This window comes from Bos indicus x Bos taurus, chromosome 11 (genome assembly GCF_003369695.1).
Source record: "Bos indicus x Bos taurus breed Angus x Brahman F1 hybrid chromosome 11, Bos_hybrid_MaternalHap_v2.0, whole genome shotgun sequence".
Taxonomy (NCBI): domain Eukaryota; kingdom Metazoa; phylum Chordata; class Mammalia; order Artiodactyla; family Bovidae; genus Bos; species Bos indicus x Bos taurus.
In genome coordinates, this window is record NC_040086.1 from 100,009,796 (window position 1) to 100,029,177 (window position 19,382).

Below are 19,382 nucleotides of genomic sequence, written 5' to 3' on the forward strand. Positions count from 1 at the left end.
CACTTCATGGGAAATAGATGGGGAAACAGTGGAAACAGTGTCAGACTTTATTTTTCTGGGCTCCAAAATCACTGCAGATGGTGACCGCAGCCATGAAATTAAAAGACGCTTACTCCTTGGAATGAAAGTTATGACCAACCTAGATAGCATATTCAAAAGCAGAGACATTCCTTTGCCAACAAAGGTTCGTCTAGTCAAGGCTATGGTTTTTCCTGTGGTCATGCATGGATGTGAAAGTTGGACTGTGAAGAAGGCTGAGCGCCGAAGAATTGATGCTTCTGAACTGTGGTGTTGGAGAAGACTCTTGAGAGTCCCTTGGACTGCAAGGAGATCCAAGCAGTCCATTCTGAAGGAGATCAGCCCTGGGATTTCTTTGGAAGGAATGATGCTGAGGCTGAAACTCCTCACGCCTCATGCGAAGAGCTGACGCATTGGAAAAGACTCTGATGCTGGGAGGGATTGGGGGCAGGAGGCGAAGGGGACGACAGAGGATGAGATGGCTGGATGGCATCACTGACTCGATGGACGTGAGTCTGGGTGAACTCCGGGAGTTGGTGATGGACAGGGAGGCCTGGCGTGCTGCGATTGATGGGGTCGCAAAGAGTCGGGCACGACTGGGCAACTGATCTGCTCTGCTCTGAGGCGCTGAGGGAGAGCTGGCATCTGGGTCCTGCCCCAGGCTGTTGTCAGTTCTCCCCTGACAGGGCTGAGGTCACTGGGCCAGTTCTGTCCTCGTGAATAAATATGTGGATAAATAGAGCCCATCATGGAAAGAGATGCTCATGTTTATCAGACAGCGTTCTAAGGATCACAGTCTCACTATTTGTGAGGTAAAAGCTTAGAAAAGCAGAGACGACCAACAGGCAGGAATCCTGGCACTTTTTTCTTAGCCATAAAGATTTCCCGGGACTTTGCAGTTTTTTTGTTTGTTTGGTTTGGCTCGGAAATTTTTTGACAGAAGTTCAGCAGATCGCTTCAGCAGTGTGAACTTGCTAACTTTCCTGTGGAGCCGGGTTCTTTGACCTTTAGGAGGTTAAAGTGCAGTCCCCTAGAGGTTTTTTGGAGGTGTTACTTGGGTCTGTTTAAAAGTACTGCAACTCATAAGTCAACCAGAAAGAACTTGAGCTTAGGGCTAATTCGGGACTCTGGGATATGCAAGCTCATGTATGAACGGGAAGATTTTCAACAGTGCTAGGCAGTGAAACAGAAAGAAAGATTTGTTCCTGATGCGGAAAGCAATCTGGGGTCCTTGTGTTCCAAGGCAGTTTGGAGGTGTCCGTCAGACTGCCGGTTTAGGAGCCACTTGGAACCCAAGAGCTTCAAGCCCAGCTTCCAGGGCTGGCCTCGGTCCGTGGCCTGGGAAGCGCAGCACTCTGCTGTCCTCCAGCTTCAGGTCAGGTCCTTTAAACTCTGAACATCTTCTGTCGTGGCACCCACGCTTTCTCACGGTCTTTGAGGTGTGCCTACCGATTCGGGAAGGGCCCCGCAGGTCTCCATGTGACAGCGTTCCCATCTAGTACTTTCTTCAGGCTTCCGTTGGACTCACAGAACCAGTTCCATCTCTGGTCTAAGAGTCGTGGCCGCTTCCGATAACTGGGGGCCCAGCCCTCCCAAACGTGACCACCACCTCCTGCCCTCTAGGCTGGCTCCCCCATTCTGTGCTCTGGCCGCCTCCTCACAGGTCTTCTCTTTGCCTAGCTGACTCCTCAGTCTTGGAGCGGCCGTGGCTTCCTCCTAGAGTCCTGTCTTCCTCCTCTTCTATGATTCTGTCCAGTGTCCCACTCCGGCGCCGCCTCACCTCTTTGGTTCCCCCAGCCCTCCTGGTCACCCCACCCCATTCTCACACACCTGCCTCGGGAGGGGGTCAGAGACAGCGCTCCGCCCTCACCTTCGCCCTCAACTTTGACAGCAGGTCGCCTGTCCTCTTCCTGGGGCTCGTCCCGTATGCATTCTTTAGGAGGCAGAGACTGTCACCTCCTGGCTCCTTCCAGATTCCGCTTGCCATGGTCAGAGAGATGGTTTCTTGATTTCCCTGCCTCGCTCCTGCAGTGAGTAAACGCTCCATGTCCAAGTTCTCCCTCTGCGCATCCTGTGATGAGCATGTAGGAAATTTTGTGAAGAGTAAGCTCCAAATTTAAGAGAAGAGAACTAGGTAAGTGATTTAGAAGTGCAGATTTCAGTTTAATCTACATCAGAAGTTGGCAAACTTTTTCTCAGGTTTGTAGGCCATAGGGTCTCTGCACCACTCACTGAGCTCTGCCATTGGCACTCGGAAGCACTTGGACCGCTCCTAAACAAGTGAGCGGGACCGTGTCCCCTAACTGGTTGTTTACAAGAACGGGAAGCCGGCCCTCCTCCGGCCAGCCTTGTCGAATAATTAACTCCAACACTTGCTTAATCCTCAGTTAGGAAGGGGTGCGGGGGATCCCCCTCCCTAGTTTCCTTAAACCTCCCTGTCTCAGATTCCCCTATCCGACTCCTGACTGCCAGAGAAAGCAGGTGATTGCTGGCATTTCTGTGGAGCTGTCGACAGATGGACGAGACACCCCTCCCACTGTCTCCTCCGTGTTTCCAGGGGCAACGAGAGCATCTTACCCAGGTTTTTACCCTGGGAGAGATTTAGGTCCTCACGTCCCTGTGAGCTTTTTAGTTGAATCAAAAAGACCACACTGTCCCTGTCTCTTCTGTGAAGAGTGGCACCAGAATTAGAACCTGGGGTAAGTAAAGAGCTGTTCCTGCCATTGCAAGGGGCGGGGCTGGGGGGGGTGTCACACTAGAGATTTTGAAAATATGCCTTTGGTAGGTAAACCTCTGGTACTTTTGTAAGACCATTTTAGATTCACCACCATTTCTGTTCCTCGTGTGGTATGAAGGAAGGAGAGTTTTTAGGTGCGCTGCCAAATGAATCATTTACGGGAAGATTGGAAGGGGTGTGTGTGTGTGTGGTCCTTTCCAAGTTTCATTTCAGCACTGGTGGCATAAGGCAAGGAGAAGGAGGAAAAAACAGTGAGGAGGAAAGATTGTTTGAGGTCCCAGGCTTTTCAGAGAGAGAAGAGGGCTGAGAGGTGCCTGTGCTTGGGAGTGGTGAGGGCCGGTTCTTGCAGCCGCCTGGCTGGTGTGTCTAGACCCCTGCCCCTTCTCCTCAGGGTGGAGCCGTCTACTTTGCACAGACAGGAACATGTACCTCGGAGCTGCTGCTATTTTCCCCACGTCAGGGGGGTCATAGTGGATGCTGCAGGTGTGAAGAGCGGAGACTAAAACTTGGTTCCTAAGAGTCGCAGGGGAAGAAATCAGGGGTGTTAAGTAGTAGTCTTCAGGCCGAGGTGTGTGACGTCTGCCCGGGGTGGACGGGCTCACGGATCCTCCTCCAGCTCCTGCGCCTCTGTGCACCCTCTGCCCTTAAATGGATGGGTCTCTGAGAATCGTGTCTGCTGGGGACTCCACGTGGGACCTTCCCCTTTCCACACCCTTTCTAACAGCACCCTTCTTTACTTTGTGGTGGCTCATCACCAGGAGAGGCAAAGTCCTCAGACACCTCAAAAGGGGTGAGTCTGTGGGCCTTCCCTGGCGGTCCAGTGTTTAAGAATCCACCTGCCAGTGCAAGGGACGTGGATTCCATGTTTCCATCAGAACTAGTCATTGCACACTTACTAAAACGTGTGTAACTGTGTTAATAAAAAAGTTTATTAAATACGTATCCCAAATATGTACACACATATGGTCCCTTCTGTTTTCTATTTCATTTTTTAATAAAGTTGGTTGTGCCCCCTAAACTGGTTTCATTACTACTGGACGAAATGGAAATAAGCCAGAGTGCTGTAAATAAGCATCGCACACTTATTTTTCCTCTTAATTTTTCTCCAGAGAGCCCTGGCGGGGCACTGGCTCTGGGGAGGGGCGCAGGCGCACGCCTCACACCTCTGTGCCCTGGAGACGAGGGTAGCGGCCGCTCGTCGTGCGCCGTCTGCTGTCCTCACCAGACTCTCAGCTGGTGTGTTTGTGGCTGTGTGGGCCTTCGTTGTTGTGCTCGGGCTGTCTGGCTGCAGAGAGCAGGGGCTCGTCTCCAGTGGCCGTGCCCGCGCGTCCCGTTGTGGTGGCGTTTCTTGTGGCTCGCGGGCTCTAGAGCTCGGGCTCAGTAGTCCTGGCACACAGGCTTGGTTGCCCCAAGGCACGTGAAATCTTCCTGGATCAGGGATCAAACCTATGTCAGCCGCATTAGCAGGCAGATTCTTAACCGCTGAACCACCAGGGAAGGTGGAACTCGAAACTTCTTGAAGGCAAATATGACCTTGCTCACCATTTTGTGCCCAGGACCCAGTGTGGCACCCAATACCCGAAAGGTGGTACAGGGGTCACCTGGGCATAGGCATTCACTCACCTGTGCCCTTTGCTGAGGCACCTCCATCAGTCAGATGAGACTGGTGGTAACAGCCTCTGCCTCCCAGGGCACTTGTAGGACTGAATGGGCTTGTATCCGTGAGGCACCTAGAGAAGCACCCTCGGAGACTAGTGCTGGGCCTTTCCCATCACGGGGCATATTCAGCTGCAGCTGAGAGTGATATTTATTATTGAGATAAACTGGATGTACACTCACTTTTAAAAAAAATACTAATTTGCCAAATTAGTAGCAGGTTACTTGCCTAGGGACTCCCAGCTGAATTTAGCCTGTCAGTGTGTTGTGGGCCCTGGGGCATGAGCTGCTGCATTAGAACACAGGAAGCCTTTGTGTTGTCCTTGGGAGAAGAGCTTTTTCAAGCTGCTTTGAAAACTGCAGAAGTGGCCGCAGCTAACTGCTGCTGTGGCTGACACTGGTCAGAGTTGCGGAGTCGGGAATCCAAGCCCGGGCGCAGGATTGCATTCTGAGGCTGAAGAGGAAGGTTTGGTTGATTTATCTTGCCAGTCACTGCAGCACTGTGGGCATGTCCTCCCTGACCTGCCCTCTCACCCGCCCCGGGTCCGCTGCTCTGCGTGCGTGTTTTCGGTGTTACAAGCGATGCCGGGCACTGGGCCCCTAGGGCTATTTTGAGGTGGGGCTTGGGGATCTAACCATTAAGATTGTGTGTACTGTAAAGCCGGGTGTATTCCCCAGTGATATTTTGTTAGCATTTTTATGGAGCGGGTCGGGGGTGGGGGGTGAATGGAGACTATTTTTCCTCCTCTCTAAGGTGAAAAAAATGTGTCCAGTGCCTTATTTTTTTCAAAGATCATGACTGAAGTTGGCGGCGGATGACTCTCCAGAAAGGAGTTCTCATATTTTCTCATGGATGCTTCTCTGGGAAGCTTATCTTTGCATTGCCCAGATGGCCTCCCACTGTACAGCGTGCAGGATAAGTGAGAGCCGCACCTGTGTGTGTGCCTGCACACATGTGCCAGGAAGTCTGGAGGCCAGGTGAACCGTGGTTGACCAGCATGTGCCATTAAGAGGAAGTAGGACTGATTTTATTCAGCATTTTTCCTTTTTTTACAGTAAAATGACTATAATTGTTAAATCGAGGTTGTTCGACGTCCCCATATGCCTCCCTCGTCTGACCCTGTTCATCCTGAAGATGAAGAAAAGCCCCCCCGTTTGTTTGCCATATGAGTGTGGCCAGTGTCCCTTATCTAACTGCTGGCTTTTATTTTTAGGCACCAAATGGGAATGTTTCAGAAGGGAGTGAAACTTTAAATCACACTTTTTCCTCCTTGAGCTCTGGCATTTGCGTGGAGGAGAGAGATGATCCATGCTGTTAAATAAGAATTCAGCAACTTAAAGGGTTGGGTGTGGATGTGAATTTGATTTCACTCTTCAGTGGGGGGCTCCCAGCAGCCCGTCTGTTGGTGGGATGACAGTGTGTGCCCTCGTATTTTCCATCTCTCTAAGCACCTCCACTTGTCGCCAGAGCAGTTTGCTGTCAGAAATGATACGGTGTGCGTGACACCCGTGACACATACTTTGCCAACAAAAAGGAATTTCCTTTTTTTGATGAGAACAAAATTTCAAATGGCTTTTGACCAGGAGCCCTCCGAACGTCCTCGTGAATCTCATGAAGTCCTCTGTGGCAGTGTCACCCTCACTGTGCTGCCGCTTTTCTAGCTGAAGTGTCGGGAGACCATCAGCCTTGTGACATCTCTCACCAGATAGCGCGGCAGACCCTGAGCCAAGGTCCGGCCACGTGGCCCCAAGCAGGGACTAGTCCCCATTCTTCAGTATTTGCATCATTTCAAGACATTTCAGTTTCTTTGTCCTCACTGGTTACTTTACCCCTAAGAGAAGGAGTTCCGACCGTGAGCAGGGATGCTGAGCATGACCCTTAAATAGGAACAGGTGACCAGACTCAGCGGCACTGTGTCTTGGACCTTCTCCTCCCATGTGTTGTCTTCCCGCCTGCTGCCTTTGCTGTGGGTGATCCTCTCTCACAGCGTCCAGGGCCTGAGTGGGTGACGAGGACTCCTCTCGAGCTGGTGCTTGTCCGCTTTTCACACGGAATGGGAATCGTGGACGCGGCCTGTGCGGAGTGAGGGCATTTGTCATATTCAGACTGGAAGCACAAAAAGAAAATGTTTAAGAGTCGATAAAAAACAATGCTGTTATCTCTGAGATAAGGAGGGTAATGGTCTATAAGGTCAGGGTTTTGGCTGTGGACCGTTACTGTGCCATTGATCAAGGAGAAATGTGGTATTGACTCAGTAGCTTTGTGTACTTTTTTGCTGTGTGTTTCTCCAGGCTTTCTCCTCTCCTTTTAAAACATCATGATCTGGTTTCTTTTCCTTGATTGTTTTATGACCAGCTCCTCTGCGGTCCGAGAATGACAGAGTTAAGTTCAAGCAGAAAGAAGAGCTGTTGGAGCCCTAGATTTCAGATGTCAGACGTGTCCCTCTTTGTTCTGAGGCTGATGTGATTGATTCTTCCCCACTTAGCGTGTATCTGTCCTTCTTAAAACTTTGCCGGGAGACATAGTTTTGAATGCTCTTGTTAGCATTTTGTAAGATTCATTCAGTTCCTTGTGATGCACTTGGGATTTATACTTTTTCATTGTCTGTTGACTGTGTTTCCTGGGCTGCATTTTCCAAAGAGAAATACCGCAGATTCATTTTTTGCTGATGGCTGGTGGAGACACTCATCAGTAGCTGAAAGAGGAGAAATGAACAAAAAGCATAGCTGAAGTGGCGTTGCAGGAGTGTAACTGCAGACTTGGTTTTCATAATTAGAGCCTGTTGGGCATTGTTGTCTCTGTGAAATGGGCTTGAAAGACAGTTGCTGACTCCTAGCGTCCGTGGCGTCCAGACTGCGAGGGTGGCTCACCGAAGAGGCCCCAGAAGGGAGGAGGCCAGCTCCTCATTCCTCTCCTTGAGATGCTTATGCTCTTGGGAAGGTAGGCAGCGTCGGGGGTGATGCCCCGTGGCGTGGCCAGCAGGAACATATGTGCACGTTCTTAGCGACTGCAGCTGCCACGGAGCAGTCCTTAACAATGCTTCTGAACTAGGAGGTTAAATCTTCTCATTTGTTTTAAAAAGGGAAAGAAGGGACCCTGGCCATCTTTACATTGAGTTTGGATCCCAAGCGGGAGGGAGGTAGGAAGTGAGAGGGATTTAGCAAGCAGGATTTTCTCCCAGGCTGCTCAGCATGTGGACACACAGATCAATTTCTTATCCTGCGTTCAGCTGGACACTGGGTTAGAGACTGTTGATCACGACATCCCCTCCTGTTTCATATCATGTAACGCATTCATTTCAGCCACTGAGCCTAAATTACTGTTTGCTTTCTTTCTGCCTTTCTTTTTTTTCCCCCTCTGAAATGGTAAGAAGTCGTGTAAGGATGAAGTTAGTTTATCCGTGCTAATGCTTTGATTTTTCTTTTCTCTTTCTCTTTGCCACAGTAGGTAACCAGTTAGGGGCCTTGGTACATCAAAGGTAAGCGGTGGGTTATGTTTTATTATTTATTGATCATTTCTAATTGTTTATTGATCCACCATCTGTACTAGAGTGTTAGAAAGTCAGAGGTTGAGAGTGTGAAAAACCATGGGCTAGATTTCTTTTTAAGACTCAACTTTTTTTGTAGCCCTTTCCAAGACAGTGTAAGCTGAAGGGATAAACTGATACTTGGTATTAAAAATCAACCATTATTGTAAAACTGAACTTAAAAGACTTCTGGGATGTTGGAGCTGTTCTTTCTGCCCACATATGTTGAATTTAAAAGTAGAGAATGTGAAAATTATCCTCCTGATTTGATGGTTTTCCCCGTGTTCTGTGAATCATTCACCTCTTTGCTTGAAAAAAGCCATGCTAAAGAAGTGTGACTTGACTAGGCTTTCCCAAGATGAAGCTCATGTTGCTCCGGGAGTCAGGGCCCAGGATGTGGGAGTCTGGGTGCCCCCCCCCCCGCACTAGTCAGAAGCCTCACCCCAGAACCTTGGATGGGTGCCCCGTTGATTTCCCTTCCTCAGTTTCCCCCGACCACCTTCCCATCAACGTTGAGGATTTAGAGAGATACAGAGACCTCTGGGCTTTAAAAAGGCCAATCTGTAAGACAGGATATTTGTGGTCACAATGTTACCCTTCTAAAAGAACAAAATATACAGGAAAACCACAGGGGAGGGCTTCCCTTCCCTAAGGGGTGAAATTGTATGCTGCATGTTGTTACTATAGCATATTATCCTTAACCTTCAGCCCTAGTGATACAGTTAAGAGCCTCTTTATTCTCTGCATATTGGGAGTTTCTAGACATCACCAGGCACTATCCCAGTGACTTTTTTGTTGTTTCTTTATTTGCTTCGTTTGCTTGTTTTTTTTTTTTTTTTTAATGAATTGAAATACAGTCATGTAACTGAGGTTGTGTTAGGATCACAACTTTCCTATAAAGCCATAGTTCGTCAGGATTTTACTTTGCAAAGCTTTACTTTACTTTGTACCTTAGAGCAGTTTCAGCGTTGGGTTTGTAATAAGGCCTTGTCTTCCCGAAAGCCCAGGGCAGCTCATCTTAACTACATTTTTCCCTCAGAGAGAGTCTGCTAAAATTGTTCTGCGAGCCGAGGAGCTGCCTGAGTTTTTGAGTGGGGCTGGTGCTGAACACCTTCTAGGACATTCCCCAGGACTGTCTCCCAAGAGTAGACAGCTCTGTGCTGCGTGCGCAGGCAGCGGCCTGGTGGCTTCGCATCCGGGAGCATGGTTACCCTTCACCACCACCAGGGGACGTCCCAGCAGGGCCCTGGGTCTCTCGTCCAGTAGACCCTTCAGGCCAGCTGAGGCCTGGCATTGGCGTTTACAGTCTTACTGCTGAGGAAGCCAGGATTCACGTGTCCCCAGAGATGTAGAGAACCCTCGTGCATGTGTAGCATGAGGATGAAGGCACGAGAAGCCGGTGGGCTGCAGCGGCGGCGCTGTTCATGCCGCTGCGTCTCTAAGTGCTGTGCTTTCCCTGAGCACACGCACTGGATCCCGTGCTTTACGTGATGGGTAAAGATCCAGCTGTGTGAGGGAGGTTTGAAAGTGCTGGCTTTTTTTTTTTTCTTTTAAACTACTTGCATTTAGTTTTCCTCCTAAGGTAAATGTTTAGATTTAATTGCTTTCTGGGGTGTTGGGCAAATTGGATATTGTCCACAACACACTATATGGCAAAATTCGAAGAGTTGTTTGAAAGAACCAGTGCAGCGGTTGTTGTTTTTTTTTTTAAAGGCACATAATGGATGGGGTAGCATTTAACAGAAGTCCCTTGCGGAATAAGCAAGGTAATCATTCTGTACTGGTCAGCACCAGTTAGGCCTCAGCAGGACACTGGTTCCATTTGGGACGTCTCATCCCAAGAGGCAGATAAATTAGAGGGTGGCCAGAAAGCAGTAAAAAGATGGGGAAACAAGGACTGTTGACAAGTAGCTGTCTCTCTTCATCTGGGAGACCAGAATCGAAGGCTAAGCACACCCCACGCCTCAGAGGACCTTCAGGTGTTCAGCATTGCTGAGGGTAACTGTAGAAAGAAAAGTCAGTTGTTAGTGGAGCTGATGGTTTCATGAAAGAGGTTTTTTGCTCTGACATAGGGAAAGGGGAGGCTTGGGTCTTTGCAAGAAGTGATTGATCAAAAGGGTCTTTAGGGGGACCGCCTTTGCAGATGGTTGTAGACTTGTTGGCCATGTTGGCATGATTTATTTGACACCTCTATCCTCTTAAGATTGCCAATATGGGAAGTTTGGGGAGCCGAAAATGATTGCAGAATTCTTTATTCTATGTATTTTTCCAAAATGTTCTCTGTTGTTTTTAGGGCAGTAATAACAGAAGAATTCAAAGTGCCTGATAAAATGGTTGGATTTAGTAAGTACCCACGTCATTTCCTCTTTCCCTGATTCCTGTCCCTCGTGTTCCCTGTAATCCCCTTCGCGTGTCTGTCACGTGTAGTACAGTGCTTTGCACACTGCTTTCTCCGGAGCCCCGAAGCGGGCTCCACGCGGGGTGCTGGGCCGTGGGCTCCCCACTGACGTCAGCTGGGGTACCTGTCTTGTCTGCTGTGTTTCACGCACAAGTCCTGTGGCTCGCTGGTTTGCTGTGCCGCGAGCCGAGTATAAATGTTTGTTGAGTTAATGAAGTCGTCCGTGCAGGGTTAACTGTGGAGTAAGGGGTGCATCCTCACCCGGTTTCATTTGTTTCAGTTATCGGCCGGGGAGGTGAGCAGATCTCACGGATTCAAGCAGAATCTGGTTGCAAAATTCAGATTGCGTCAGGTAAGGGCTGCTTTTTTCATAGATCTCAGTGTGGTAAAAACCAGACTTCATTATAAAGTCAGATGTAGTACCTCTGCCTGTTGCTTAGGAGCCTATAGGGGCTTGGTAAGTATACGCGATGGCTGTTTTCCCTGCAGTGGAGCTGGCCTCCCAGGTGAGAACCAGAAAAACCAGAGCAGAAGCAGGTCCCGGCGAAGCCGCCCATCTGGCGTCTGGGGAGACAGACCCTCTGCGGCTCTGGGCCCAGTGTGGTCCCTCCCGAGCACCTGCTGGTCCCGGACCTCTGTTTTCTGCACCAGAATGTGATGCCAGGCAGAGTGGGGCCTGGGGGAGTGCTGCTGTGGCTCTGGGCTCACTGCGGGGGTCTGCTCACCACTGCCCTGGAGTCGATGGTCCCTGCCCTTCGTGGAAAGGGGCCGGCCAGAGGCTCTGGCTCTGTGAGCACGTGTGAAGCTCAGCTCAGGACCTTCCCCACGTGAGATGGAGAGACACAAACAGGAAGAAGAGTTGTTACTTTGATTTATAATTTCATCATCTGAGTTCGACCACTTTCCACAGCAGAGGACAGGATTTAGAGGACATTTGACGACAGGCATGTTTGTTATTTTAAAAGATACTTCTACCGTGTCTCGAAGGCAGTTGCTGCTGTTAGCCATTTGTCTTTCATTTTTTGAATATGAATTTTCAGAGGCAGGTTTTTGTTGTTGTTGTCTGTTTGTTTTTAATTGGAGGATAACTGCTTTACAATGTTGTGTTGGTTTCTGCCATCCATCACCATGGATCAGCCATAGATGTACACATGTCCCCTCCCCCTCGAACCCCTCTCCCGAGGCAGTTTTTATTTTAGGAACAGAATAAGGGTCCTGTGTGGTGTTGCAAAGTAAGGTTTTTTTTCCCCTCATCAAATGGCCCAGCACCAATTCCGCTTGGATGTCACTGTTCCCTTGTAATATTTGTGCGATTACTGGTAATAACTCTGACATGCATACCATTAAACCCCACACGAGTGTGCCTCAGAGCTGCCGGCAGGTACCCTTTAAACTTCCCTGCAGGTGGACAAACTGAGGAGCAGTGGGTTCAGTGACTCTGGCACTTACTAGCACACTCATGGGGCAGGTACGAAGCTGAGGCTGGTAATTGGGACCAACACAGAGCCCACGGCTGTGTCCTTCCCACTGCCCCCTGCAGGACTTGTTTTTATTTGGAGAATCCAGGCTGGAGCTCCTAGCTTCATATTCTCTCCGCAAGCAGGAGCAGACTGTTTTTCTGGGAGCCGGGGCTTCTGTGGGGCTGGTGTAGGAACCAGCCCGAGAGACAGTCTCTGCACAGAGGCAAAGGCGCACGGTTGCCTGATGCCCACCAACACACCTCGTCTTCTTGATTCTTCTTGTAGAGAGTTCTGGGATTCCAGAGAGGCCCTGTGTACTTACCGGAACCCCAGAAAGTATTGAGTAAGTTTATTTTATTTACTTTCTCCTTTTCACTCTTCTTCCTCCGTCCCCAGCCGGGGAGAAATGGAAGGGCAGAATTGTTACTGAATACTGTCGATCTGTACTGCAGTCTGGCTGCGAAACACAGATGCTTCCTCAGGGAAGGATCTGGGAGGCTGCCACGCCAGGGGAGTTGTTCTGTTATTTTAAACACATAAGGTATCACCGATTTTTTTTCAAACCCTACAGAATTTCTCACAGCTGTCATAACACCTGCTTCCTAAAGCAGGTCCTCCAGAGTGTCCGTTCACCCTGCCTGAATGCTCTCATTAACTCACTTCTTCCTTGTTAATAACCTCCTTTACCTGAGCAGGTTTGGATCAGTTAAGCCTCTCTCACTTTGGGAAGCGTTGAGAAGCCTGGCATCACGTCTCTTGCCTGGGGCTGGTCCCGTCGCCCTTCTGCTATCTGTGAACCCAATGAGTCTATTCTCTTGGTGGCCATTGCCCCACTCAGAGGGCCCTGTGGACCAACCAGAGGGTGTTTTGCCTCTTGGGGCCCTTAGAGCAGCCTTGGGACAAGCCTCACTCTCGTACATGCATGCCCAGAGGCCTGTACCACATGCGAGCCTCCTAAGTCCCAGAACCTCCTGGGAAGGGGGAGGTGCTCACCCCAAGTCTGCTCCGTCTCCTCTTTCCATCTACCAAGCAGCGTCGCGTCGGGGGACAGGGGTGCCGAGATTATGTCTGGCTCAGTAGGTAGGGCTGTTTTATTGTTTCCCTTTCTCAGGGAGTCTAGATGAGTTTAAATTCTCTTGTTCTGCTGTAACATCGCAAGCAGTGAACCAGAATAAACACCACTGGCAGGTGTGCATTAGAGGCAGGCAGGACGCTTTTGCTGGAGTCCAGGCGTTTTTCTTCCAACGCAGGTCAATCTAGTGCACAGGCAAAATACTAAAAGGCTGCTGTAACTGAGAAGATGCCCACGGCTGGCTCTACACAGAGGCTCAGGACTGCAGCGGGCAGCATCCATTTCCTGCTGTTCGCCTTCTTCCTCCTCTTCTAAACATTCCTGCTTCCTGTTCTGCCCAAGCAGTCAAGGCAGCAGGGTTATAACTTGAGTAGAAAACCTTTTTTTTTTTTGCTTCAGTGCACAGTCCAGCCAGCCTGTTCAGTAGCTATTAAAGGAACCACAAAATAGATCATACGTGGTGATTCAAAGAACAAACACTGCAAATAACAGCCAGGGGAGATTCTGGTGCAGAAAAGGAGGTTGGCCCGACAGAGGACCTCAGTAGGCTGGGTTGTACTACTTCACCAGTACAATTTTCCTCCCCCCGTCTCCAGGTACATCAGCATAAAATTCCAGGGGAATGCAGGCTTTTGACCATCGAAAAAGCCCCAAGAAGGTGTACATGGCCATGCAGTTGCACCAAGGCCCTGCCTCCTTTTCTTCCCCACCCTTGAAACTGAGCTAGTGACTCCTAGCCCTAGCTGAAAAGTCACCCAAGCAGTCTGGTTGGTTATGGAGAAGAAATTCCGAGTTTGAGGATTCAGATGACGACTACTAACCCTTGCTTTCTTTCTTTCATCCTGTCTTTCTCCTTGCTTTCTCCTCTGCCCTTATTTAACCACCGTCCGTTGAGCGTGTGCTCTGTGAGGAGGGTTGTGCTGGACTGGGGCGCAGAGAGACGCAGGGGGATCAAAGGTAGGCTCTGCCACCAAGGCCGCTGACATTCGAATAGGAGACAGGCGTGTGTGTGGCATGCACACGAGACACGAGGGCAAGCGGAGGGCAGACGTGGAGGGGCTGTGGCGGGACGTTGCTCTTGTGGTGCGTGTTGCTTTCAACTTCAGCCCAGTAGCCTGGCGGATGGCAGAGCCCTCCCGGGTAGTGGGGGCAACAGCTGGAGTTGGCTGGAGGGCAGCCTTGACCCCTTCTTGTGTTTCCTGGGTGCTGTTTGTCCCTTCCTGGGCGCCCGGAGCGTTCACTTAACCACTGGTTCTCTTGTGGTTCTTCTCCCTCCCAAAGACAAGCCAAACGGCTCCTGGGGCAGATCGTGGACCGCTGTCGGAACGGACCCGGCTTTCACAATGATGTTGACGGCAACAGCACGGTCCAGGAGATTCCCATCCCAGCGTCGAAAGTGGGTCTGGTCATCGGCAAAGGCGGGGAGACGATAAAGCAGTTGCAGGTGCATGACCCCCGGCCAAGCAGCACTTCAGCAGGCCTCCACTTCCTTCGTCTTCCCAGCTCGGGAGGTTTGGTCATGGCTCTGGCTTGCCCGAGCTGGGCTGGCTGTGCATCACGGCGCAGGGCTCCCCCCGAACCTCTGCCCAGGGGCTTCCACACTTCTGAACATTTACTGTGGCCAGGCTTGATGCCAGCTGTGACACCAAGGCCTGGGGTCCCCCGGAACAGGCAGCACCCACTGTGGCAGTGAAGCCCTGTAGAGACTCAGATGAAGACCCTGTGTCCAGAGCTGGCAGCACTCCTGCTCATCAGCTGTCAGGCCATAGGTGCAGCCGTGTACTTTGCTAAGGCTCAGGGTCCTCGTCTGTAAGAGCAGGGAGGCGCTGCCCTCACTGTTGTCGTGAACTGAAGTAGTACCCGTTATCTTTATTTATGTGGGACCCTGAGCGAGGTGCCCACTACTGCGTAAATGCTTCATGAACTGCTCTGAGCTCCAGATTCCCTCATCTGAGACATGTGGGGCCAGGCGTGCTTTAGGATTTAACACCCCCAGCAAGTTCCAGGGCTGCACCGCGTAATCAGATAGAGATTTCCACGGCTGAGCATAGTCACAGTCACTGAGAGGAGGACTAGAAGGATGCTTCCGTGAGTTTGAGTTCGTTTTGCTGCCAGATTTCGTTAGGAACAAGCTCTTATTTCAGGGCTCAGGGCCTTTGAAGTTGCAGGTCGGAGTTGTGGCTTATGTGCTGTCTCAGAGCCCAGTTCTCGGAGGCAGAAGGCTTTCTGCTGAGGACCCATGTGCCCCCACAGGAGCGGACCGGTGTGAAGATGGTCATGATTCAGGACGGCCCATTGCCCACAGGAGCAGACAAGCCCCTTCGCATCACCGGAGACCCGTTTAAAGTTCAGGTAGGAGAGAAACCGTGGGTCAGGCAGGTCCCAGGTGTGGTGGCATCACTTGGTGGTATGCTTGTTGTGTTTTTGTCATTTGGGAAATCATAAGGGGGGTGGTCCTTGATTTAAGGTAAGCTATGTTCTCACTCCAAGTTTGAGGGTGAAGAGAACTGGGTCATTCTGCCCTGTACCAGGGCTGCTGGACACATGTGGCTGTTGGAATCGTTCATATTAAATAAAAAATGAGTCCTTTATTTACACAGGCCGTGTTTCAAGTGCTCAGAGCCAGCCCGTCCATGGAGGCTGCGGCAGGGGCAACGCATGCACAGAGCTTGTCCACAGCACAGACAGTTTTGTTGGCTGAGGCAACTCTGATCCGATGCAGTTTCTGGTGCTGACCTGTAGTCAGCTCAGGTGCAGGCTCCCTGTGGCTTTTATTTGTTCCCTCAACCCATTTCAATAAGACAGCTGGCTGAGGTGGGAGGTGACTAAAAAGATGCCTGGACCACGGAAGGCACGTGCATGCCATCATCGCAGGCGCCCCATGTGCCTCTGAGGATCGCCCCCAGTGCTGAAAGCGGGCAGGGGCTCAGGTCTCAGTCACCCAGGGGCTCTGCCCTCCAGCTCTGTGACTGTTGGCAGGAGTGGGCGTGGGCGCGCGTCTGTCCCCGAGAGACATGAACGCTCATTTTTCTGCCAGCCTTCACTGCACTTTGAATCTCTCCAGAGCAATACATCTTGGAGAGCCAGCCTGGCAGCAACAGCTCTCCTCTGTAGGGGCTCTGGGGCTTCGAGCTGGCCAAGGCTACCAGTCTCTGACAAAAGGTTTCCCCTAGTTCTTAACATGGTCATTCAGCTGAGCTCAGATGATAGTCCCTGGTAGATATCATCTGATAATACTTTTTTCTGGTCAAGGTCTTCATATAAAACAATGATTTGAAAACAGGATTGAGGTGATTATGGTGGCTGCTCTGCTTAGGTTCCGGTCAGCAACACGGCCCTTCACGCCCTCCCTTCACTCAGCCCCGTCAGGTCCCCCAGAGTTTCCAGCCTCTTTAAATGTAGAAGGACTGTATCTAACCCTTCTGCACTTGGCTCATCCAGTCCAGCCTGTGGCCTCCACTGCTGTGCGTCGTAGAGCTCTTTGGATGGAGGGAAGAACTGGCTGGACAGGAGAAAAGCCACCTCCCAGAAAACCTCCACTCTTTCCTTCGCTAGTGGAACATTTGGCTTTTGTCTTTTGTAGAAAAGATACCTGGGCAGAGAGCTTATTTCATTGATGAATTTGCAGGAAAATTATTATAATGGAAAGTTTTTAGTATTTATTTTTTAATTTTAAAACTTTATTTTTTTATTTGGGAGAAGCTGTCTGCTGTATTTAGGGTAAACTGTTCTTTGGGTTTGGTTTTTTTTTTTAATTTTCCAAATTTTTTATTATGAAAAACTGCAAATATAAAAGTTGAAAAGATGGTGTAATCAACATCTGAACACCCTCAACCTGCTTATACCATTTATGTGTGTGTGTGTGTATTTTTTATTTTTTTGCTTTACCATTTGTGAGTAAATGGCAGGTACCATGTAACTTTTCTGGGCTTCCCAGGTGGCTCAGTGGTAAAGAACCCCCCCACCAACGCACGAGATGAGGGTTCAACCCCTGGGTTGGGAAGATCCTCTAGAGACGAAAGATGGCACCCCAGTTCCAATATTCTTGCCTAAAAAATTCCATGGAGAGAGGAGCCTGGCAGGCTACAAGTCCATGGGGTTGCCAAGAGTCAGACGCAACTGAGCACACGCATATGACATTTTACCTCTAAATCCTGCAGTATGTATCTTCTAAGAATAAAGCGTCCTTTTTTATTATAAAGCGGCCTAGGAAAATAATAGTAGTACCATGACATCATCTTACAGTCAGTCCGTATTTCGATTTCTCCAAATGTCCTCGGACATTGCTGTTTTGGTTTTTCTTGTTGTTTGATTTGATTTTTTCAGAACTCTGATCCTTTCTGGGTTCCCACAAGACCTTGACTTGTTACATGTGGTTGCTCCTTCGCCCCAGCTCCTCTGGGACTGGTGCTGGCCCGGGTGGGATGGACTGACTTAGGGACCTCCGCGGGGAGAGGACCCTGGATGTGCCTTAGAGATGGTCAGGTGTGGGGCGTGGGCTTGCCAGTTGGGAAGAGACACTCGAGCTCTGCGAGCCGGCAGGTATTTGCAGGCTCCCAGGCTGACCTCTTCCCTTGACCTCCCCAGAACTTCTCTGCTGAGAAAGCTACCCCACAGTCAGAGCTCTCGGATACACCCTCTCCCCACAAGAAAGAGATGGCATACTGGAACATAGTGGGACAACCGTAATCGAGTTCTGACCCAGCCCAAGTGTGCTGACCCACTTGCGGCTGTAGCAGACAGTGAACCCTTGTCTGTGTGGACACTTGAGATTTTATATGCACGCCATGCTGCTCGGCAGCAGCCTGCCCCTGTCCCAGGTAACAGTAATAATCATACAACACAGTGAGTTTTCCCACAGCTGAGCACCTTCTGAGGCTTTGAGCCTAGCGTAAGAGGGTTTAATCTTTCACCTGGGGTCATGTGTTTTTTCAGGATTGTTTTCCTTAATGCCTTTTATCTGTGTTTATGCAGCAAGCGAGAGAAATGGTCTTAGAAATCATCCGAGAGAAAGACCAAGCTGACTTTCGAGGTGTGCGCGGTGATTTCAGCTCTCGAATGGGAGGAGGCAGTATAGAGGTATGCTTGAGTTACAGGTTAGTAGGCAAGCTTAAGGTTGAAGGTCATGTTCTATTAGCATTCAACCTTGAGCAAGTTATTTAACGCCTATCTCATCTGCAAAACCCGACAAGTATGCTTGCTTCCCTGGGGGTGTATGGAACGAGTGTCAGGTGTAGTGAGGGATGCCAGCTGCGTGCATTTCAGGGACTGGGGTCTTTCCCCCTGGCTTGGGGTTGTGCTTCAAAGCTTACCCCACTGCCCAGATAAAGACCAAAGTCCAGGTTTTCGCGGTGACCTGTGTTGTGATGGTATCTAACCGCTAAACCTATTTTGCTGATGAGGTGGAATGGGATTGTAATATATCCTTGATGTTGCTACAGCATGAGTGGATCTTGCAAACATGATGCTTGATAAACTCAGCCCAAATGCAGAAGGTCAGATATCATATGGTTCCACCTACATGAAGCGTTAGACTAGGCAGAGAGACAGAAAATAGAATAGAGGTTACCAGGGCAGTGTGGTTTCACAGATACTGACTGCTTATTGGGGTGATGAAAAGGCTTGGGGCATAGGCGTCGGACACTGTGATGGGGTTTAGTGCCATTGAAACGCCGCGTTTACATCGGTTAAGGTGATAAGCACTGTGTTACGTGTGTTACCACAAAAGAGTGAAGGACCATGTACCAATGTGTGTGGTGCATTTATGCTTATTTCATAGAATTTGGAAGATAAAGTTTTAATCTTAAATATTTTTTAAACTCTTTATCAGGTTTATTCTTGCTTTACTTCATTTTTGTAACTATTTTTGATCAAGTCTCATACCTGCTAGATGCATTTAATGGACAGGAATACAGTCATCAACCACAACATTTTTCCTAAGAGGAAAAAAAATATGCTTTATGTATCATTTCCAGGAATATGTTGTAATAAAAATGGTATGCATACACACTTACACCAGACTTGCAGAAAAGACAGGTTTGCAAGGAAATGCTGATGAGGTTTTGTTTCTCTGTGCTCAGGTGTCTGTGCCTAGGTTTGCTGTCGGGATTGTAATAGGAAGAAACGGGGAAATGATCAAAAAGATCCAGAACGATGCCGGTGTGAGAATTCAGTTCAAACCAGGTTGGTTTTGATGATTCTCGAAATCTTCAGCATTATGAAGAAGTAGAGAACACCTCACAGAACAAGGACTTTGTTTTGTTAGCCCGCTGTGTGTTCTTTGCTCTCTCTCTCACCTTTTCTCTCGTTAGCAACGTTCTGTTACCAGATTTCCAATCCAGTTTCTCCTCCGGCCCTCATTTCTTTCTGTGGATTTGCTGGCAGGGTCACCCTTCATGTACCAGAACACGCTAGCCCAGGAGTGTCCAGGCCTTTTTCTTTTTTTCTTTAGACCAGTAAAAGTTAAGGGAGTGGGGTTCAACATTAGCATTTCCAGCTTTTAATTTGCCAATTA

The 19,382-nt window shown here is 49.5% G+C and overlaps 1 protein-coding gene across 3 annotated transcripts in view; it reads left to right on the top strand.

The window, feature by feature from the left end:
- FUBP3 (far upstream element binding protein 3) overlaps positions 1 to 19,382 on the top strand; it is a 49,580-nt gene that overhangs the window by 15,407 nt on the left and 14,791 nt on the right. For 2 of the 3 annotated variants that reach the window (XM_027556580.1, XM_027556582.1), the window contains 8 exons: positions 7,857 to 7,890; positions 10,232 to 10,281; positions 10,617 to 10,688; positions 12,082 to 12,139; positions 14,150 to 14,312; positions 15,122 to 15,220; positions 17,843 to 17,947; positions 18,949 to 19,051. In XM_027556580.1, the coding sequence (XP_027412381.1) occupies positions 7,857 to 7,890; positions 10,232 to 10,281; positions 10,617 to 10,688; positions 12,082 to 12,139; positions 14,150 to 14,312; positions 15,122 to 15,220; positions 17,843 to 17,947; positions 18,949 to 19,051 (684 nt within the window). The remainder of the gene's footprint in view (positions 1 to 7,856; positions 7,891 to 10,231; positions 10,282 to 10,616; positions 10,689 to 12,081; positions 12,140 to 14,149; positions 14,313 to 15,121; positions 15,221 to 17,842; positions 17,948 to 18,948; positions 19,052 to 19,382) is intronic. The other variant, XM_027556581.1, reaches the window with a different exon arrangement.